Consider the following 24,098-nt stretch of genomic DNA (forward strand, 5'->3'; position numbering starts at 1 on the left):
TCAAATCTACAAGTATGTCAACAAATAGGACATTCTTTTTCATACATACTGTCTAATAGTTTATTGAATTAACATTATTTTCATTTGAAACTGACTTTTTTTATTGTAGTATTGCTATATTCTCCTTTGTTCAACTTTTTTCAATACCAGAAATTGTGCAAAATAAGATTTTTGCAATTATAACGATAACCTCTTTAATACAAGAGTAGTACCCAGCTTTGGAATATATCCCATAGATCGAAAACACCTCTATTGAACATAGAAAAAAAATTAAAAGGAAGAAGTTTAGTATCTCCAAGTATTTTTATAATTTTTCGTTGTTATGTAATAGATTATTTTAGATACAAAAATTGATACAATTAATGACTTATTGGTTGTGTTCAATAGACTTGTTTTTGGAAATTATAGTAAACAGACTTTCAATGAAACAAACACACATGATTTCCTTATGCTCATATGAGAAAAATTGAAGTGCATGCAAAATTTGTGTATAAATTACCCAAACATCTGAGAATCATTTATGTATTTTACATTGAGTTAGCTTCAAAGCAATGACTAAGCGATGTTATTTTAGCAGCAAGGCAATCTCAAAGAAAATAACACCACCATAAAAAATAAGCTCAGACAAAAATACAAGCAACTAATGTCCATTTCCCAATGAAAAAAAAAACAAAACAAAACATAAACCACTCTCAAATTTTTTAAACTTACCGTTCATGCAAGACCCCTTAGCTAAGCTATGTATATGCTTATGAGATATGAGTATATCCCTTCAGTTTAATCATAACACCCAAACTAAATTTTAAAAAAGAATTTCCGTTTTATCAAGATTATTTCATTCTTATTGATACATCATCTACACAAAGAATGGAATTAGCTCAATGGAATCTTTTGTTAATTTTTTTTATCAATTTTTCAATGAATATACTCTAAAATTTTGAAGATAGAGTTGATATCATTAAAAAGTAAAAGGGATATACTCTGAAAATTCAACCTGAATGAACCTTAATACTGAAAACAAACTCAGTGCCAAATTCATCAAGAATTACTGGGAGAGAAAATATCGAGATACACAGGGCGTTTGGTAAAGATATTCACCCACCTTCAAAGATTGAAGTGATACATTTGTATCTGAATTTTTTTGTATTGTGATAAAAAAAAATTGATTTCTAACTTATCATTAAATTTTGAAGAACAAATGTTATCTGATTTTTTTCCTTAGCCTGATATTTTTCTAGCAAAAAGTTTTTGATAGTCAATTTTGATTTTTACTAAACACCCTGTAAAAAATGTTTAAACTTTAAATATAGACAATTAAGAAATTAAACTATATAAACTCAATACTATAAGATGTTTGAACCCTTGATGAACTTTCACTTAGCGAGTTTGCCTTCACTGATACCCATAAGAAAAGACGGAAAAGTTGAGACCCAAGCAGAGAATCTATATACCCCAATATTTTCAAAGAACCGACCATATCTAAACTTACTTCACGCAACTTATCAGACATGGCATGAATAATATCCTCACTATGCTCTCTTGTAATGGCGGCCTGTACACAAACAATGCTATACATACATGCTTTTTATACAGAAACAAGACAATACTAAAGTGAAGTGAAAATGGTAAATACATCTGAAGACATACGCCCATCCAACGTCCACCAGACAGCCAAAACCTTCCGCGATAAATAAAAGAAAAAAAAAGGGTTTTTTAATTAGTTGTTACCTCCGCTAGTTTGTCTTCATTCTGCCTCAGAGCTGTTGCATACTCCTCTTCCCTGGCTGTTGCCTATTTCAACATTCATTGATAACGTATCAGGCAGAAAAAAAAAATTAAATCATGCACAAGTAGATCGAATCGGACAGCGATAGCTTTTTCCTATCGTGCCCGATTTGATCGTTGTTAAACAAACAACAAAAAAAAAAAAAGATCACAACTCAAGCAGATGCACACGCTATACTTAGGTGTGTACCTCCTTTAGACGGGTTGTCAAGTTCTTTATTTGGTTTTTGTATTCTTCTTCACGCTGGTTGGCCTGAATGAATATTATAATTAAAAAGGGTTTCGTTGATCATTTTTTAGTAATCTTATTTTCAGTAGAAAAACCTAGATGTGACTGAAATTGAATTTTTATCATACCTGCATCATAGAACTTATTTTATGATCTAATAAAAAAAGAGTCAAGCACTGACGTGAAGTCAGGAGCTTTTGAACGCTCTTCCATTCATGCGCCAATTGAATATATGTGGTTTAATTGATTGAAATTGTCGAATTAACTTCTCAACAACAATATGGAAGGAATCTTTTCCTGGTACAATCAGTTGTTATTGAAGTTATGATGCAGGTATAAAAAAATATCATTTGATATTCGTGTTTAAAAGTAAATTTAAAGCACTCAACTAAACTAGTTGGGCGTGCTTTATTATATCATAATATACTCTTCCTAAAGAAAATAAGTGTCTTCAATATAAAACTTCCTATCCTAGAGATTTTAAATAACAGCGACTGACAAAAAAATTAACATCCATATATTTTTGATAAGTACACATATTCATTGCTTCTTTCAGGCCAATGGTGTTCATTGTTACATTCAGCCTCTCTGTTTATTATATTATGATGTTCACCTTTTTTTGTCACTCAGTGTATCTAAACTTTTTTCTTGAAATGAAAAGCTTTACAAGTCTCATAAATAAAAAATGTTTTTTCGAATGATTTTTTATTGCTAAAAAAAAAATATTATTAAGAAACTGGTCCATTTTCAAGTCTATTAATGATTCATGTAGAAAATTAAAGTAACACTTGTAAACCTTTTCAAATTTTTGGAAAGATGATTCATGAAATGGAATCCACTAGAGAATAAGTTACAATTTATTACCTTTTCTTCTGATACTTCAAGAGATTTGAGGTTATTGCCTACAACACGGAGTTCCTCCTCAAGTTCTACGATTTTCCTGGAAAACGAAGAATGTTTTAGTAAAGAATTTTTGTTTGAAGGGAATTTAGAAGGAAACTGCAAGCACACACAAAAGTACTACCTGTGTCCTTTCCTTCTCGAGCAAGATCAGTGACGTTAGAAGTGTTAAAAGAACAATTTCATTGTGAAATATAGTGTCAATGATGGCTCGTAGAGCTAGTTGTCTATTTTTAGTGGTAATATTAACGTTCGTTAAACGCGTGTGGAGATTTTGTGGATTAGAAGTATATATTTTGAATTTAACAGAGAAAAAAATCTCCATCATCATGCAAGTAGAATGGCTTTAATGATGACTTGTCGATTATAGATGAAATAATTCATAAAGGATAATTTGATATCCCTATGTCAAAATCTACTGAATTTGTAAAAGTCAAAAACTACTTAGAAATGTGAAATTCAAGTTGAACAAAATTTTAATACATAAATCTTCATAATCTGACTAAATTTGGGTGTGAGACTTGAAAGGAGAAGTACCCACACTTTTATCCACAGGATTTTTCAGTGTTTGAGATCAGAACCTACAATTTATTAACTAAGTACAAAACATGCCAATGTTAAAGCTGCTCCCAGACTAGTAATTCTTATCTACAATTTAATTAGTTGAAATTTTATCTTCCATAAAGAAAAGTAACTAATGATTCATTAATAGGAGTTATTATTGAACGGGTTATCTCTTTTTATGAAGGTCAATAATGTTTTCAGAAACCCCTTCTTTTTTTAGAAAATTTTAGACGTTTTCATGACTTTTCCGATATGGCATGCCCATATATGGTAAGACTCAATTGGAGAAGGCTTATTAGATATATTATCATATTGTTTAGATTCCGTTTCTGAAAGCTAATTTCATATTGACTTTCTATTTTGAAGCTTCTTATGATGTCTGAAGTGATTTATTTAGGATTCAACATAAAATTAGCCTTTAAAACCGCCAAAATTCAACAAAAATTAAAATCAGATATCTACGAAATTAACCTGTAATTTCTAATGACGACAACACAGTTGTCGAAACTTGTGTAAAACGCTAATTGAAAAAATCCAGTGGACAAGTGTGGTTGCTTCAGCTTTCAAATATAGTAAGGAGTCCACAAAGAACTCCAATCATTTCATACTATCGATGGAAACAAAACCTACCTGTCACTCTGTTCTGCTCTTTCCTCGGCTCTTTCTAAATCCTGTTCCATTAGTACCAATTTACGGGCAACCTAGCAACATCAAAACATGCAGAAATACAAGCAGATAACACAAAAAGTATCAGGGTACGAAATTCCACAAGTTTCATCAAGTCCGATAACTGTTTCATGCTGAAACTTTTTTTGCCATAACCCAACTTGTTTTCTAACATTTTTTCAACGGATTTGGTCAGTTTTATAATATTTTAAATTGTATAACACCCATTGGAAAACCCTAAATATTGAAGAAACGCCTCGTTGGTTTGGAAAATACAATCCCAAAATTTTGATTCTTAATTTTTGAACAGCCTGTATAAAATAATGTTCTCATTGACTGAGAATGCGAGTTATTTCGAATTCGCAAGCACCAGTAAACAAGAAAAGGAGGAAGCACGATTAAATTCAATGTCATCATTCGTATTCACTTGAGAAACATTCGTTCAATTCGACTTCAAGTGGGTTTGACGTAAAAAAGCATTAGCATACTTTACGTAACCAGTCAACAGTTTAATGCAAGAATAAATGAAACTTGTGGATTCGGCAAGGTTAAAAACAATAAAAATCTAATGCTTCGCAGTTTTCCGGCAGATGTCTCACTGCGAAACGCTAAAAAGAGGAAAAAAAACATCTAAAGTTCAGAAAAATTGGTCTACTCTGTACGCATGCAAAACCACGGCACTCTATTTGGTAAACCTACGATTCTCCGGCTTCAGCGCGTTCTTCTGCTCTTTCGAGATCAGCTTCAACCATGGCCAATTTACGGGCAACCTGTATATCAAACACACGTTTCAGTCTAATCGTTGGTGAAATCGAAAAATCTTTTTTGTTAGAAAGCTGCAAAGGTTAGTTGTCAAAAAAGACAACACGTCATGCCAGCGCGCTTTTTTTTTTGTATTATATCGAAAGAAATGCTGCTAAGGTTTTTATTTTATCATCAATCGAATTGATAAAGTGCGTATCAATAATAGTGCAATATTTGAGTCATTCTAGTTTTCGCAATGACACAATGATTAGGACATATCTCATAGTGATAAACATAGATAGAGGGAGTATGTCATTTTCAGTAAGCAAATTTTGTCCCCAACATGAACTATCAAATTTGACATGAAGCGCGGGGAAATAAAAACATATCAGTGATAAGATATTTCACTCAATTCACGAGTTTTTCCGCAAAGAACGCACTTCTTGTGTCCCATAGTGAATCGACGAGATTCATATTAACTCAAAATATAATGAAATGAATACCTAAATATATCAGAAATTCAGAAAACAAACTTCAAGAGCGCCAAAACGACGTGAAACAACCGATGACACTAGGAGAGCAAAAGTTGCCAAACCTTGGATTTCAGCAGGTAGAAACAGAAAATAATAAATATTCTGCTAATTATAAATTCGACAATAAGGAAAAATATCGGATTCCAAATATTCAAATTTGCGTATTTAATCGGAAATCGCTCAAATAAATATATTTCATTCAATATAATATACATTCATAATGATATAGTGAAATTGTGGATTTGAAAATATATCACAATCCGACAACGTGATCTAACCATGTTGGGGACATGTAAAAATTGCGTATACTTCCTCTATCTATGTTTATTACTCTATGGAAAAGATCTATGAATGTCTTTTGGATTCTAGAATAATAATAATACATACACTGAAAATTTAATACAATGCTCTGCTCGAAAAAATTTAGTTTAAAAAATTCTTGGATCATAATTATGGGCTTGGAGGATTTTTGCATTAGTTCATCAGTATACGCTCTATTAGTGATGACGTCACACACCGCCATTTTTGGTTCTCCTGTCAGTGTTTAGAATCCAAACAAACAAATTGTCATTCAAATTAGTACGTTGTCGTGGAAGAAATTGACTTATTTTGATAAATAAGATTATTTAAGGAACGATTTTACTATTACTTGATAGACAGAAGGCACGAAATTAATGCCAGTAAGTTCGAACTTGAAGTTCAACTAATAAACACGGCATTATACAAAATCTGGGCAATGATACAGGATTCAAACTTACTGGTATTAACCTCGTTCCTTCTGTCTATCAATTAATACTGAAATCGTTCCTCAAATACCCTTATTTATGAAAATAAGCCAATTCCTTCAACGACACCGTACTAATTTGAATGACAATTTATTTGTTTGGATTCCGAACACTGACAGGAGAACCAAAAATGGTGGTGTGTGACGTCACATTAATAGAGCGTATAAAGCGTATATCTTTCCAAAATTAAATGACATAACCTACCGAACACAAATGACATAAGAAATGTCAAAAACAAATTAACCGTGTTGCCATTATAGCAATTTCAAACTGCATCATTCCAATTGGAAAACCCTATTCATCTCAAATCTTATCTGTCGAGTCGAATCAAGAATGAACAGAAATAATTGTAACAAAGTCGACAGGAATGGTAACAAACTTGCCAACCTGATTGTCTAATTCATTCCGATATGAATGTTGATTATAATTGAAGCCTCTGAGCACACATCCACATGCGTTACAGTTTTAATTAGTGCTTAATGGAATGCGAACTAACCCGCAACAAAAAAAAAAAGCCGTTGTGTTGAAAACATTGATTTCAGCATGGAAAATATGAAGTTTGGTTTGCTAGAATGCAGTTAGAGAAAGCCGACTGCTTCTCTTCACGGTTTCTGAATAAAAAAACAGCAATCTTCGAGTTAATCATTTGTTAATTTATTCATCACCACTCAAAATATGTTAATTTCACTCTAAAATTGCATAATCAACGTCGCTTCAGTTCATTCATAATATTCCAATTGAATTGAAACACGTTTTGATACTTAAATTTCTGTACCATCAATGAAGGTGACTCAAAATGATAGGATGTGATTCTTAAATTAAAAAAAAATTGATGGATGAAAAATTCACGTACTCTTTGGGCTGTTGCCACAAGCATCTCCTGCCATGCTTCCTTCCAAACGTTCAACAAAGAACTGAACCCCAAATGTGCTCTATATTAGTCAAGTCTTTACCGAATTTCAGAAAGATCAAATGTTACAATACATAATTTTTATTTTAATACAAGTGGGTCCCGAATTTAAGTACAAAATATCATTGCAGCCTAGAATTCCCAAGTTTATTAAGTCTCACTACCTGCAATTGCACCCGTTTTGTAGAGCAGAAATAGAGTTGTATTCGGCTACTTGAAACTCTATAATAAAAAGTAATTATCCAGAATACTTCGTACTAATTTCTTCTAATATTGTATATAGTTTGTGGAATACTCTATTTTTTTGTGTGTACAATCCAATATACTTCTATAAGGTAGTAATTATCCTTTTGGTAATGTAAACAAGTTCTTGGCCACTCTAATGTTCTTAACCCCTTATTACACTATGCCTTTTCAGAGCTATTTCTCAGCCTGACGTTTCGTGCTTAAAATTGATGATGTGAAGTGTTTATGAAATAAACTTTATTATTATTATTAATTAACACGAAATGCGCATGTCTGCAGTATTATTTTGACATTTGATTTAGATGTGAAATTCAATAAAATTTTTTCCCAAGAAACAACACCAATTTGAGGACCAATGTCGAAATATCAGCTCCACAGATAAATATTTGTTTGACATAACTTAGAATTATTTCACCACAATGCCACATAAGACAATTTTTCACCGCAGTTCTATAATTTAACATGTCACTCATTAAATCCAGGGCCTGGCGCACAGGTGGCACCGCCATATCACTTTTTTCTAGTTGGTACCAAAGTTCAAAATGTGAGTATTAAAATTTCGGAACAAAGAGGTCTGGATCGTAATAATGAATGTCAAATGATTCTGCATCTGTTGTTTGAAAAATGGATAAAAACGAGTTTCGTATATTGATAAAAGTGTTTTTTGAAGGGAAAGCAATGACCTGATAAGTGTAACTCAGACTCGAACTCAGATTATACTCCATCGAAAGAAATTTGGCCTAATGAAGTAGTGATTGCCGATGATAAAGCCCCTTTCAAAGCAAAGACGAATCATTCTACAGAAAAGGAATCGAAAAGTTTAAGGAGCAGAGTCGAATTAAACAAAATGTATTTTTATTGGTTAGGTTCGAAAATCACTGAGTGAAGTGTTGTTTATATGATATTTATTGATAAGATTTTCTCGTAAGAGTGGAAGTATTGTGATGAAACAAAAAAACCAGCGATTTCAGTTATTTTGCATTATTTATCTCAGTATCAGGTACCGTTAAATGAGAAACAACAATATTGAATGATGCATTGTACTTTCACTTCTTTTGTTGCTTTTCTGCTAATACACAAAATGTGATATTATACATCTCAAATTTTAAAGAAAACAAATTTGTGAAAAATGCCATGGACATGAAATAAGCATAGTGTAATAAGGAGATTAGATTCAAAATCACGACAAAAATTCTAGATATGTATAGAACCATAATATGAACATTATAAACTTTGGCGTTTACATGTGATAACACGTGATCAAACATTTCATGTATTCACTGTTGGAAATTCAGTCTTATCATCAGACCGAACAAATATTATAAGATAAAATATTTCTTCGATCTTTGACAACAAAGTTCAGAAACCTACTTCAGGGAAACTACGTACAATAGCATTTTTTTTTAATGTAAATTTTCGAATGCTATTTCATTTTGTCTTTGCTTTCAATATCTTAATCTCAAGTAAACATCAAAGATGTTTACGAAATTGGCTTTTGGGCTCAATTTTTCCAAACGACAAGGTGACAACCACATGATGACAAAGTCATCACTGAAAAAATATTTGTTCTTGTTATTTCAACTTTATTACATATTTGCAATACACTCAAATAATTCTTGTTTGTTCAAATGCTCCAATCACAAAACAAGTATAAGGTAGTCAGAAGAGGTGTTCACAACTCTAAGGCCATCTATGAAATAGCCTTGTAAATTTCCACATCTTAACCCCTTCGATTTTTTATAGAGACACATTACCAAAGGTTTGTGAAATTTTCATCTTTTTTATTTCTGGTTAATTCTTCTAGAATATTAGAAAACGAATATACATATTTTATGATTATTTTTATTTCGATAGATGTCTTTGACAACATGGTTAAATCTGTTTTTTTTTTGTGAATATCGAATAATGAAACAAATTAGAGTTGTTAACACCTTCTGTACACCTCACCAAATTGGCTCATAACAAAACGACATATATCGTCTATAAATATAGAAAAATATCCATAGCTGCTTTTTGAGATCACTGTAAAATTTCTAGCAGCCAATTTGTAGCACAAAAAGAGATGCCATCAAGCCTTCAGGCAGAGACAACTTGGAAATTCTATCGGATCATGAAAAACTGCCTCAATAATATTTTGTAACCATTCAGGTCAAAAATTATAATAACCTATATAAATTCTATCGCACCCATTTTTTTTTTCGAAACTTTCGACGATCATTTCAAAACCGAAATCACATCACCAAACTAAAGTCGAATCTGTCAAAGCTGCCGGCGTATTCGTTTCAATTTTTCATTTGGTGAATATTTTCGCACTACGCCACTGTTATCCCGACACATTTCCCCCCCTCCACTTTTCACCGAGACGCATTTCACTCGGAAAACTCACTGAGGAAGACACTGTATGTTAGTAGCAATTATCAGAACACTGATGTGTGAATCAGAACACCAACAACAACAAAAAATTAGAACAATAACGCTAAGTCAAGTATTTTTTATAAACCTCATCGTATTTTTTATCGGCTTCCTCGGCCAAAAATCGGGCCTCTTTCAATTGGTTCTCGAGGGCGTCCATACGTTCCTCATCGGCCAATGAGCGGTTCTCGAGAATTTTTCGTTGCCTAGTGGAAAGTAAATTGATAACATGAATTATCGAAATGAAATTGCAAGAGCACTCGGAGAACTCAGATACATGCCGACGGCAAAATCTGAATAATTTATCCAACTCAAATGATTCAATACCAAATAAAATGATGCAAAACTCCAAAAACAATTTCGTAGTTGTTACTTAAAAAAGTTTTACACCCAAAATTTTATCTTGAGTACTCAAGTACTCTGTACTTTGATCTATTTAATTGTAGCTTGTACTTAACATTCAAGTTTCAATTGAAATAATTTAGAGCACTCATTCTCAGGAGTACTCAAAGGACAAAGTGTACTCAAGTAAAGTGATTTTGTCCTCAGTAGAACTCTTTTTTGACAGCTATTAATGCTGTACTCGTTAGTATTTCGTGTACCCAATTGATATCATTTTATAGAATCCTTCCTAATTTTTTTTGCCAGTGATCATAGTTAGGTTTGTACTTGAGTACCCAAAGTACAAAGGGTTCTCGTAAGTACTTTAAGCAATTCAAGTCCTTCAGAATTCACGCATTTACTTCAGCGATCACAGCTAGTACTTCTTAGAAAGTTAGTTACATAACCAAAATCATTTAGATTATGTTCTCATACTAAGTCGTTCACTCAAAGCTGTGTTTGTACTTGAATACCCAAAGTGTAATTGTTTGTATTCTTGGTACTCAATTAGAATAATTTAGAGAACTACTCATTCTATCACTGGCCACAACTTGACCACCCAATTGGAGTCATTCAGAATCTTCATGTTTTGCCAGTGATCACAGTTGGGTACGTATGAACTTGAGTACCCAAAGTACAAGGTGTACTCGTAAGTACTTTTAACGCCCAATCAAAGTTATTAAGAGTACTCATAGGCGGACAATTGGGTTTGTACTTGAGTACCCAAAGTACAAAGTGTACTCGTTAGTACTTTAGAGTACCTTACTTATTTTTTACCAGTAGTCCAAGCTGGTTAATACTTTCAGTATAATTTTAGAATTCTTTATCCTCTCTACAATTCTCCAAACTTTATAGGACTAATTAATTACTTGAGTACAAATTGCCACCCATTACCTAAGGAGTTGCAAAAGGTTTACTTTTTAAACAATAACGAATCATGTGAGTTAGATACAGATTATTGACCATAAGGCTATGGATCTGAGCCGCTCGAATCTTAGGAGAAAAATTGAAGCTTGAATCCTCCACCTCTGGAACCTGGTCATCGAGAAACCTGCACGGAAAACCCTTAATCTAAAACCTTAACTATATAAACCCGACAGCCTTCGATAGAAGGCAAAAAAAGAGTCTCCTTCGATCGAAGGCCGTCAGATGCTGTATGAAGAGGAGGGGAGGGGGCAACTACCTCTTCGTATTTTTTGTCTGCTTCTTCGGCTATCAATTTAGCTTGGGCTAGCTGCTCTTCCAGTAGGGTCACTCTGTCGTCTTCCATGTTACTTCTGCTTTCCAGGGCTTTGCATATCCTGAGGGGCGATACGTAAGAAGATCGTGGATGTTAATGAGGCGCACACAAAGATCCAATGTTCACATATCGGCTGTCCACTGGCTTATATATTTTTTTTCGAGAAGGCATTTTCAGAGCCATAAACAATTATTGAATAATAGTTCTTAAATTGAATTCAAAAATAAAGGTCTGCTGTAAACAAGGTGAGTCGAAAATGTTCAGCAATATTGTGAAAAATAAGTAAGGGTTTTTCCTTAGAAGAGGCCTAACGGTAATAGTTTTTTCATAAATAACTTTCGAAAGGAGGGACAAGATCGATTAAAATTTTGGGTATGAAATAAGGGAAACAAAGATAATTTATTCGACTTTAAATCTTCAGATTTACTGAGGGGAGTTTTCAAGGGGGTTAGTTGCACTTTTTTGGTCAAATTTGTTGTGATTTTTTTTTCAGAAAAAAACATTCAAATTATATTCACAGAAGTATTAATCTTGAAAAAATGTATTCTTGATGATTCATCAAATAATCAACTGTTTCCGAGTAATTTAGGTATGAATAGAGATGTTTCAACTCAATGATTCAACTTATTTGTAGATTATTGGGTTATAGATAGTCAGGTATTCTATGTACCTACATGTTAGTTGAGTGATGTTAAGATATTGCTCAACATTTCCAATTCACCTTGCATAAGGGTAGTTCAAAATACCCATTGGTAGAAATCTACCTGGGGTTATAAACCCATAATAATTTAACACCCTTAAGATCATTTCTAAGCTTGTGCAGGACTGTACTCCAACACCAAATGGACAGTTAAATAAAAACTGTTATGATTTTTATATTGCGTTATATATTGTAAATAGTTAGCACTACTTGGTAGCAATAGGTAAAAACCAAGTTTGAACCTGTTAACTGAAAATTCATGAGAAGGACCCACGACAGAGTAGCTGAGCAAGAATAAAAATTTAGAAAACTAATATTTATCTGACCTGCTAATCAAATATTGCAAAGCTATGAAAACCACAGGTCTTTCAGATTTCTCCCTAGTCAGAAAAGAGAACATCTCTTCAATTCCTTCACATTCAAGTGAATACAATTTTCAGACTGACCTAGACTGTTCATAAGGTAGTCACAAAGAAATTTTGCTGTCAGAATTGAATGAAAGTATAAAGTTGTTTTGAGTTTGAAATAATTAAGATATTAATGGACTAGGGTAGCATCTAACATGAATGAGATTCGGTAAACTGGTTGGACAAACAAAACAAAAATTTGTAAATTGCCTTTTGGATATTTCTTTGTTGGCCTCCATGAATATGTCATTATTGTCAGTATCATTATTTCAAAACGAAAATCCCTTTTTTTGTGCTTCTCTCACAATTATGCAATCTCTATGCCTATCAAGTAATTCTATTTAGATCTAGAAAAACAATCCCAGCCACAATAATATTTACACGAAAGAATAACTTCCGGTTTTACCGGATATACATCCTTATTTACGTATTTCAAATGGAAATATCTAGTGAAATATCGCATCATAGGAATCTCAAATGAATTTTGAATTGATTGAATGCAAAACACCCAGTTGTTTTCGAGTTATTGGGGAAACCATAATAAAAAACTAAAAAAATTTCTTCTTCACCTAACATTGTACAGAAATCTACTTGACTACATGACATATGACACTAATGACGTATATTCAATGAAGCCAACTGAAGAATATCAAATATCACCAAAACAAGCCAATTGTTACTTAAAACGTCAACAGTTGTCTTTATTTCGATCTTTTTCTTTTTTGTAACGATCAGGACAGCCGACAGTGAACATTGGGGATGGATGTTAATCCCGATTTGGGGAGGAGAAACAAACCTTTCGCTTTCGTCTGCAGCTTGGGAAGCCTCAGCCAATTTGGCTGTGGCTGTGGCCAAACGTTCCTCAGAACGTTCGAGGTCTTCTTCCAACAATTGGATACGACGATTCAAAGCGGCAACTTCGGATTCCGCCTGTAATAAGAAGAAAAAGATCAATATTTATTCAAGAATTGTTTATAAATAAGACGTAAAAAAAAAAAATATGACGATATGAACAGACAGATATAGGTATATAGTTGAGGAAATACTAAAAATTCATCTTTCAAGGTGACGAATTGGTGCAGTGCCCCAAAAAACGCCTAAGTGAAAGAAATATGATTCGAAATTTGATTTAAAAGAAATTGGATACAATGGTAGAAGCGCATGATACCACATCATGTCCTAAACTCTTAAAATGATAGAGGCGCCTAATTCGATACTAAAGGGTGTTTTTTTTTAGAGCTATAGAACTTTAAATTGCAATAAAACAACGATGGATTATTCGAAAGATAATCTTGTGGCATTACATTTTAAATATGATTTCTGGCATATGACCTCCACGGCTGGCTCGGATGTAGTCCAATATGGACGTCCAATTTTCGATGACTTTTTCCAACATTTGTGGCCGTATATCGGCAATAACACGGCGAATAGACATAGACCAATGACTTTACATAGCCCCACAAAAAGTAGTCTAGCGGTTTTAAATCACAAGATCTTGGAGGCCAATTCACAGGTCCAAAACGTGAAATTAGGCGGTTACCAAACGTGTGTTTCAATAAATCGATTGTGGCACGAGCTGTGTGACATCATGTTGCGCCGTCTTGTTGGAACCACAGCTCCTGGACATCATGGTTGTTCAATTCAGGAATGAAAAAGTTAGTAATCATGGCTCTATACCGATCACCATTGACTGTAACGTTCCGGCCATCATCGTTTTTGAAGAAGTACAGACCAATGATTTCACCAACCCATAAAGCGCACCAAACAGTCAGTTTTTCTGGATGTAACGGTGTTTCGACATACACTTGAGGATTAGCTTCACTCCAAATGCGGCAGTTTTGTTTGTTGACGTAGCCATTCAACCAGAAGTGCTCTTCATCGCTAAACAAAATCGGGAACGGCAATCTAAAAATTGCACTATTTGCAAGCGTTGTTCAGGCGTGAGTCTATTCATGATGAATTGCCAAACCAAACTGAGAATAAATCACTTGACAGCTGTTAAATCGGTCGCCATCTTGAACAGTAATGCCAACTTGAAGTTATATACCTCGAAAAAAAAAAACACCCTTTAGGTTATTTTATGGAAAATCGAACTGCAGTGCCTCCAAAAACGCCTAAGTGATAAAAATATGATTCAACATTCAATTTCAAATAAATATGATAAAATGGCGGAAGCGAATGGTAATACATCCTGCCATAAACTCTTGAAATGGTGGATGCGCCCAATTCGATACTAGGTAATTTTATGAAAAATCGAACTGCAGTGTCGAAATTTCCGTATAGTGAAATGGTAACGCGTATTGGTTGCGGAAACAGTTCCACCGCAGAGCACAGGACCGAAAACCGTGTTTCCTTCCGGTCTTTCAACGGTGACGTAGTGCGTCCATGACTATTTTTTTTATCGGTCGTGATGCAACGTTTTGTTCCGTATGTTTACACGCATTGTTGTGTGCTGTACACTTGTGTTGAATTACTCACGGAAAACGACTTCTTTTCCGTATCAATCGATGTGTCACACGCCCAACAAACGAAATAGGGAGTCGCTTTCCATGTTAGGAATACATTTTGGAAAATTCCGGTTATTAAAATCGCTTCGAGTGTTCTGTGAATCATTGATAATTATTATCAATTCGAAATAATTGGAAATATCCATACTGGACAAATATTTCTCATTAAATAGAAATTTTGAATAAACCTGAATTTCTAAACTGTTCAAATTATTTGTTTTATTGAAAAATGAAATGAAATGCTGAATTACCGCAAATTTTCAATAGTTCTATAGTAGTTAACATGTACAAATTAACGAAGTCACAGTGTGACGAGAAAATATAGTATAATAGGTCCTATTTTATTCACGTGAATTAAGTTATTCACCATTTTATCCAATTATTTGGTTAGATTATTTATTTAATTTGTTTTGAGGTGCAAGAAGATTTGCGGTGTAAGAAAAACATGAATGAATTTTACTATGTAAACAAATATTCATTACATTCACATATATCCAATAATAATTTTTATAGTATAATAATGAATTAAAAAATTCTTTCCATAAAAACATTGTCTCGATTATAACCGTGATTTCCTTTTTTAGTTGTCGAATATAAAATCTAAATTCGATAATTTTTAAAATTCTTCTAGATGTCAGATGAAATCGAAATTCTTTTATTGTGGGTATATAATGAAAAATTGAACAGTGTAGAAGTTACGAAATCTGGAAAATATTAAAATCTGAGACAGCATCAAACTTTCCTCTTCCTAACATTTTACAGACTGAAAAAGACAATCTAATAAGAAAGTAAATAATAACATCTGCCAACTATGCTCATATTTCAACAACTTTCAATATGATCATGGTCGAAATGAGAAAAGATATATTAAACTCAAGAAATATCTTCATGCTTCTACAATCATTATTGTTATTGTCGTTCCATTATCGTAATAAATCAAGTTGCCATAATATTACAGCTAGGCAAACACCAAGATTTTTTATCAACAGGTTCTTTGTTTGAATCAGAAATAACGATGTTTTATTTGACAACAGAACCGCAGAAATTCGCTTTTATAAATTCCAGAATATGATTCATTCAATTAAATCCAACCTGTTCCTCTCCTGTCATTTTTTGGGGTTAATCCTGAATTACATGTACGGAATTTTTAAATTCACCAGTAGAATTCATAAGAAAATGATAAATGTATCCTCTCATTATCTCGATATCTATCGAATCATTCTGGCAAATATGACTCACAATTGAAGTGTATGAAATCGAATTTCAATATCAAGCTAATTTGAAATACCTGTTTGAAATATATTCCACCCATACGTTATACCAGCCAAAATAACTGTTTCTGTTATCTGAAATGATTGACGATAAAATTTCATTGAAATGCATGACGGTTTATAAACTGCTAATAAAAACACGACAGCATAAAAAAAATTGGATACAGGTAGTTTCAATTAACCTCAAAATCACACATGTTAAGGATGTAGGTTGATAAGTCTGAATCCTTAGGGAACGACCGGATATTTTCGTATAATCTCAACCAGAAGGAGAATTGCCAGAGAATTCCAATCAAGGTAAAATAAATATTTGGTCAAAAGAACACTACGTCATCAATTAAAATCGATAACTAGTGAACGTGGAAGTTAGACTAGGTCGTTTCATCTATACCCACTTGAAATACAGGGTGGATTCCCGAATAAAACGATCAAAGTAAATGTGAAAATCATTAAATACGAGAATGTTTGAGGCTTACTTCTTCTCGTCGTATAGCTTCCAACTGCAGACGTTTAGTATACTCCTCACATTCATCCTTGTACCGTTCGAGTTCCTCTTTAGTTTGACGCATTTTTTTCTTAAGTACATCCAGAATGGACGTTGTTACGGGTAAAGTGGTAGTCATTTTGACTTATTTTCTCAAAACACGACACTGAAAGCAACACGAAACAACTTCAGCGGTCGCGAACTGATAACAAACTGGGCGAGCCGGTCTATGATTCAATATGGCGTCTGCGCTTGCGTAGGAAACACCTGTAAGTTGTTGAGCTTCCGTCGTTTTTGAATGGAGGCGCGCCCAAATATTTCGAAACCCTCTATCTAATTTGTGCGACAAACCGTGAAATCATACATGTAATTGACAATTGTATTGAATTATAATTGGTAAAAGGTCCATTGGTAGTACTATTCGGTCACAGAGGAGTTCCAATTCAATTCGATCAAAAGTAATTTCAATTGGACGTTCTTCAATATTCTTCAGTTAATTGATTGTAACAACAATCAGAATTGATGTATTCAATGATTATTTCAGTTTGATTACGGAATATTTGCGTTATTTTGAATATGACCATGAATGTACACGTCACTCATTTGACAATGTGTTCAATAATTAATTGAACATCGAAATTTTTAGTGACTCATAGAATTCAATAAATATTACATAGATGGAACAATATGCTGCATTCTTTATCTTGAAGTTAAATCCATAATTTTCACATAAATTTCTCTTTTGGCGTATACACGAATATACAGAAGAAACTGTTACAGTCATTGAGTATACATACTGGGTTTACATCACCGTTGAGACCGTATATAGCGTTGTTATCGAAATCGACCTGATTTCAAGATACCATTTTCCCATCTTGACCATATATGTACTTTCGATACTTTTCCAATAATATTCTATATTCATGATCATCGAATTTTTATGGATCATAAGTGATGAATTGGATAGCATTCACCATTTATGGTTCATTAATTCCACTTGTAAACATATTTTTTGAAAAGAAAAATAATCAACTTCGCAATTAAATGTTTGAGTAGATTGATTTTTGGAATAAAATGATCATGAATCGTCAAGATGTTATTTTTATGGAGATCATTGCATTTGCATTAGTTTTCGTGAACCTCTGGCTGTAAAACAAGATTTTTTTCAGCATCATATTCTTAATATTCAAAATCATGTCCCTTCATCATTAGGTTCAAATTCAATCGTCCAAATTATCGTTGAATATTTAATTGTTGATAATACTGCTATCGTAATTAATTTGATAGCGATTTGATGTTTGTCTATGACTCGATAAACAACTTGGATAGTGAAATCATTTATGATGTTTGTGGATGATGATATTTGCGAGGAAGATATTATCATCAATAGCACAATAACTGTAAAAAAAAGATCAAATACCAAGTCTATCAGTTATCTGAAGTGCAATAAGCAATACTAACTTGAAAATTAATCTATACTCCTATACTATAGTTCCAGATAAATTATCTTTGGAAAGTTTATAAGACAAAATATTTATTCAGTTTTAATTGTAATGAAGGAATTCCAATAATTTATTTGTAATAATCCAGTTCAATCAATAACAGTTCACACGATTACGAAATTTCGCGTCAATTATATAAACAAATAATGAATTCACGATAAGAATTCATTTTCTGTTTCTACTCACCCAAGAATTTGTAGCTTACTTCTAATAGACTATACCTACATGAAATGGTTAATAATTATTAATTAGATTCGAGAACTTTCACGTAATTATAGCAGTGAAAACTTTTTGATTAACCATAGAAATTCCTCAACAATAAAATGATCCGTAATATTCGAAAATAACCTTTGAGATAAAAGGACATAAGGGTCATCGTTTAATTTAAGAAGACTTATTCAAGTCAAGTGTTAATTAGAGCAATTGAATGAATTCCTTTGTTGGATCGTTGATTTTAGGTGTTATAGATAGAACGTGAATTTCTAACTGCCTTCCTGTGCAGCCACGAGAACATACGAACCGTTTTAGAAGTTCCAAGGACCTAACCTAACCTAAAAAGCATGACGTCTACCTGTTGCGTAGACATAAACAAACCCATGTGACAAACGTCAGCTGACAAGTTTATTTGTTGAGTCGTAATTCATCCTGTTAAAAATAACCTTTGGTGATCTCAGAAGGAGCCTTTTCCGAACCAAATTGTCAACATACCCTCTTCAATTGCGTCTTCATGATATTGTGCAACTCATTGCGAATAATCGAGAACTTCATCAGGGTGTCCGAGCTGAAGATGGAACTGAAGGCCAATCCTGGATAGTCTGCACAACGTCTTCTTCTCCTGATCTCCCTTTCTGCGATCGACTCTGTGCATTCTGAGGTGCAACGAAGCTTGGAGAGTTCTTCCAGTTCTGGATCTCTTTCCTCGTCGCTGTAGCTGGAACCTTCAGCAGCTGGTCTGTATACTGTTGACATGTCTTCGTTGTCATCTTTAGGTGAGTTATATACTTGGCGTACACGCCTGCTTTGATTACTTCTCGTACTTTTGGTCTGGTCTTTGACAGGTGTTCTGAACGGGCTATTTTCTTTGCTTACAACTCGCTTACTACCATCTAAGTCGTCGTCGCTATTCGTTAGGTCTATAACTACGTTATCACATTCGTTACTTGACTTGGTATCACTTATTTTATTCGAGATTGAGGCACTTTGGATCACAGCGGGGCTGGTTGTTATCACTGTTTGTTGACTGTACTCGCTGAGGGGCGTGCTGATCGTCGAACTGTCGACGTTTTCCTGTAACAGTGCCTTTCTGCGGCCACCCTCCGTTCTGGGGTGGTGCTGATGGCCGCGTTTCTTGCCAGAGCCCCTGGGCCCCGTAATTTGCGACATGGTCACTTCGATGCGGATGCAAACGGCCACATAGCCGCTGACATCTTACGTACTGCAGCCACTACTGCGGACTAGCGGCCGCGGTTCGAAACACGGTCTAGGCTCGCGCATGGGCAAGCCGAACAGCTTTCTCTTTATTCCCGACTGAGGTTCGTGGCGCTCGTGAACGCCTCGATTAGCGGCGGATAGGCAACACATCATACGCGTGGCGCGGGATTACGATCGCGCCTTGGTATTTCCTCAAAGTCAGTGAGGGATGGAAGGAATTCCGCTATTGTTTCGTGGGAATGTCTGTTTGGAATAGGGATATCTTTTGACGTGGGAGAGCGTTGGACCGAGAGGCCATATTTGGCAACAGATCGGGTTCTGTACCAGTGAAGATTATTTTTAGATTTGGTTGGAGATGCTGCGCGAGTTGGTGGGACGGTTTGGATTGTACAAGGCCGGAAATATTGTTTGGAAAATGCTTTGTGAATGAGACGGTTCTTTTTTTTATGATATCGACGTGCGCTGACCCTGCCTTCTGTCAGGATCGTGCTTTTCAGGTTTTGAACGGTTTGACCCACTTAACTGTTATGTCTTTACGTATGACGTGTTTGACAGGTCACGATTACGCACAAAAATTATTATGAAACGTCCAAACGTCTGACCTAACCTGACTCAACCTTTCTGTCAGAGAAAACTTTCCCAAATCGTCAAATTTTGGTTTATTATTTTCGAAAATTATCTTGAGACTCGAGAATAATTACTCAAGGGTTCAAATCCTACTGCACGATATTCATTGAAACATTTTCTAATTTATTAGTTTTTCAATTTACTGTACTTTTTTTCCTGAAATATTTGTTCTGTATATAGCGAGTGAATTCGATTATTCGATATCTAAATAATCGTTAGAACTATTGGCGATACTCAAAACTAATACATCGATATTGATATATTCAATGAAGAAATAATGATATTTTTAGAAAAGATCAGTAAATGCCTTAGTTAGAATATTTATAGTTCAATGCTGGTGTTTTTCTATTTTATTGTATTTGTGTAATTGATGAGCCTCCCACATTCTACCAAAAAAAATTGCTGTCCCAACTAGATCAAGGACGTTTCTATTTTTGGAGACATAATCTTTTGTCACCTCTTGACAAAATTAAACGTTCAAGGTTATTACTTCCCGAAAATTTTCATTTTTAGATACCTAACACATCGTTTAAAATTTGCAGAAGGAAATGTAGAATTACTAGAAATCATAATAACACAACTCACAAGAATATTCACATTGAATCCCCGCACAGGATACAACGGAATTAAGTTGAAAAAAAAAGGTGAAAGACTTGTAGGAAATTGATCCTCATCTTTCAATTTCCTCCTAGCATTATTACGTTAATAATAATGATATTTCCCACATTAAGTTTTGTCTGATCGTATAGAAATCTCGGTGTAAAATATGAACCTATATCCTGAGATGCTGTTGACCTTCTTCAAGGTTGGGAACCGCAAATATGACACAACTGAGTTATTGGTTGAAATTTACACGGGCAGACTGGGTTTAATGTGAATAAACTCGAGAATGTTGCTCTAGTAGCTCATTTAAAGGAGATGGACCAATTTTGAAATCCGAGAAGTCTCTGAGTTAACCACAATTGACTATAAACAAACTCGAGTGAGTTACATCATTTAAAACTCAAGAACTGCTGGACTCATTTTTATGATTTCGATTTGTTGGATTGTTCCCGTATCTGACAGCAGGTGAACTACCAAAACATTCAAAAATCCACGAAAAAATTTTAAAATTAAAAATAACGAAACTATTGAAGAGGTATGACGTTTTTCGGAAATACTGACAATTCCAAAAACCAGAGATTTTATCACCAACATGGAGGACCCTGTTGCCGTAAAAAAATCTGACAGTAGACGTAAGGATAGCAAATTTTTCATAGGTTATGGTCCTTCGATATTTGATGTCAAGTGACAAAATAAAGGCTATAGAACTTTTGATTGCGATAAAACTACGATGGATTATTCGATTGACATGAATCTCATTTATCCGCAAGATAATCTTTTAAATTTTAAATTTAAAATATGATTTCTGGCATATGACCGCCACGGCTGGCTCGGATGTAGTCCAATCTGGACGTCCAATTTTCGATGACTTTTTCCAACATTTGTGGCCGTATATCGGCAATAACACGGCGAATGTTGTCTTCCAAATGGTCAAGCGTTTGTGGCTTATCCGCATAGACCAATGACTTTACATAGCCCCACTGAACGTAGTCTAGCGGTGTTAAATCACAAGATCTTGAAGGCCAATTCATAGGTCCAAAACGTGAAATTATAGGTCACCAAACGTCTTTCAATAAATCGATTGTGGCAGCAGCTGCGCTGTCTTGTTGGAACCACAGCTGGACATCATGGTTGTTCAATTGAGGAATGAAAAAGTTAGTAATCAATACCGATCACCATTGACTGTAACGTTCTGGCCATCATCGCTTTTGAAGAAATACGGACCAATTATTCCACCAGCCCATAAAGCGCACCAAACAGTCAGTTTTTCTGGATGAAACGGTGTTTCGACATACACTTGAGGATTAGCTTCACTCCAAATGCGGCAATTTTGTTTGTTGGCGTAGCCATTCAATCAGAAGTGCGCTTTATCGCTAATGGACGTGCGCGATACATATTCCGCACAGAACCATTATTTTCGAAACGAAATTGCACTATTGGCAAGCGTTGTTAAGGCGTGAGTCTATTCATGATGAATTGCCAAACCAAACTTATAATAAATCACTTGACAGCTGTTAAATCGGTAGCCATCTCGAACAGTAATGCCAACTTAAAGTTATATACCTCGAAAAAAACACCCCGTATAAGTCAACGTCAGTTTGACAGATATTTAGTTGACTGCTGATAATACCACGGGGCTGGTAACAATTAGACTCGAAAGGTTCTTCTGCATTTAAAGGAAGGGGAAAATTATAATTTTGAGAGAGAATTCAATACAAGTTAGAGATTTCAACTGAAAATGAACATATAAATGAAGTTATGGCAGAGCCTACATAAAAATTTAATTTGTGATGATAACATGGTCATCATATTTTCGAATTATATAAAATTTTTCAAGCAAATCCAGCAGGATGCTTGCTGAATCCAATAGTTGTTTCCTATATAATGATTATAACTTATATCATTCAAAACCAGTTTGTACTTTTTACTGCAATTATCAATATCAAATCAAAAATTCCGATATCTTTCTGTTCATATCGACACAATCATCTGGATTCTAGAGCTCTATTAAAAATGTTCGAAACGTTTTGAGAGGAAAAGAAACTTACGTTTTGGAGAGCCTTTTCCTTCTCTTCTAATTTTCCATTGACTTGTGTGAGTTGCTCTTGGGTTTGGTCAAGATCGTTCTCAATCTGTTGGATCTTCTTCTGTAGAGAACGTGCTTCTTCTTCGGCCTGCAAGGTAGAAGAAAACCATTAGAGATAGTCGTTGACATATTCAGGTAAAATAATTTGAGAGGCGTTCGCAATTGGGAGAATAATACTTTTTTTTCTAAGATTCAACTAGAGAATAGTTTTGGGAAATTTTTGATGTATTAAATAAATCTAATTTATTGAATATTAATCGAAAAATGGCAACAACAATCAAAGACAGACATTTTGGCCATTAGTCGACGAAGTCTACTAATCAGTTTCAAAGTTCTAATGAACTCCAGTATCTGGGATGGCTTCAGGAGGATGCTCCTCCACGTCTACAAGTCTCTTGTCAGTCTTGTCCAAAGCATTTTTGCATTGGCTAGCGATAACGAGGCATTTCGTCACTAGGTGATCTGCAGTTTCTTCCTTTCCTCACAGAATTTGCACTCGTCATTTTCTGCTAGACTCATTCACATGAGGCTTCCTTAGGCTGCAATGACTTGTAAGGAATCCAGTGAGGAGGTGTAGCGAATTCTTGCTAAGATCTCGAAATATCAAATTTCAGCAGAAACTTTTTGAAATACCCAGGAAGATTCCGTCATAGTATTTCTCTTTCGGATTTTTCCATCTTCTGTAACTCTTTCCTCTAGGTACATTTACCTATACTACAGAAAGGTTCTGGGCCAATGAAAGTTGTTTGTGCTCCTGTTCTGGCAAGTGTTTTGCTGACCAGCATCCCAGACTAAGCAGACCTTGGTATTCTTTCCTGTTTCGTTGAGTTTTCTTCGGTACTCCAATCTTAGAATCGATAATATGTGAGTTCAATGCTTTAGTTGTAGCCTGCCTATCAGAATCACATTTCTGGTAGTTCCTTACTAGGTTCATTTAGTTTAGACACATCTTTCGACTGAAGGTATTTCTGCCTGAAAGACACTTGGGACAGAGGCCTAACGAGAGGTTTGCTCAAGGTTAGAATGCAATGTTGTTTCAAATGTTTTCAATGAGGTTTCCATACGGAAATTTGTTTAGACTAGTA

General features: G+C 34.3%; 1 protein-coding gene across 14 annotated transcripts in view; it reads right to left on the reverse strand.

Annotated features, from left to right (window-relative positions):
* Positions 1-24,098, reverse strand: part of LOC123675883 (tropomyosin-2) — a 35,028-nt gene that overhangs the window by 3,178 nt on the left and 7,752 nt on the right. For 2 of the 14 annotated variants that reach the window (XM_045611441.1, XM_045611438.1), the window contains exons 3-8: positions 22,976-23,101; positions 13,299-13,432; positions 11,339-11,456; positions 4,109-4,179; positions 2,879-2,954; positions 1,976-2,038 (exon numbers count right to left, since the gene is read on the reverse strand). In XM_045611441.1, the coding sequence (XP_045467397.1) occupies positions 1,976-2,038; positions 2,879-2,954; positions 4,109-4,179; positions 11,339-11,456; positions 13,299-13,432; positions 22,976-23,101 (588 nt within the window). Of the gene's footprint in view, positions 1-1,489; positions 1,553-1,728; positions 1,792-1,975; positions 2,039-2,878; positions 2,955-4,108; positions 4,180-4,843; positions 4,915-9,862; positions 9,981-11,338; positions 11,457-13,298; positions 13,433-18,974; positions 19,942-22,975; positions 23,102-24,098 lie in introns of those variants that run through there. The other 12 variants (XM_045611440.1, XM_045611437.1, XM_045611436.1 and 9 more) reach the window with 8 other exon arrangements.

The sequence above is a fragment of the Harmonia axyridis genome, chromosome 3 (genome assembly GCF_914767665.1).
Source record: "Harmonia axyridis chromosome 3, icHarAxyr1.1, whole genome shotgun sequence".
Classification (NCBI taxonomy): domain Eukaryota; kingdom Metazoa; phylum Arthropoda; class Insecta; order Coleoptera; family Coccinellidae; genus Harmonia; species Harmonia axyridis.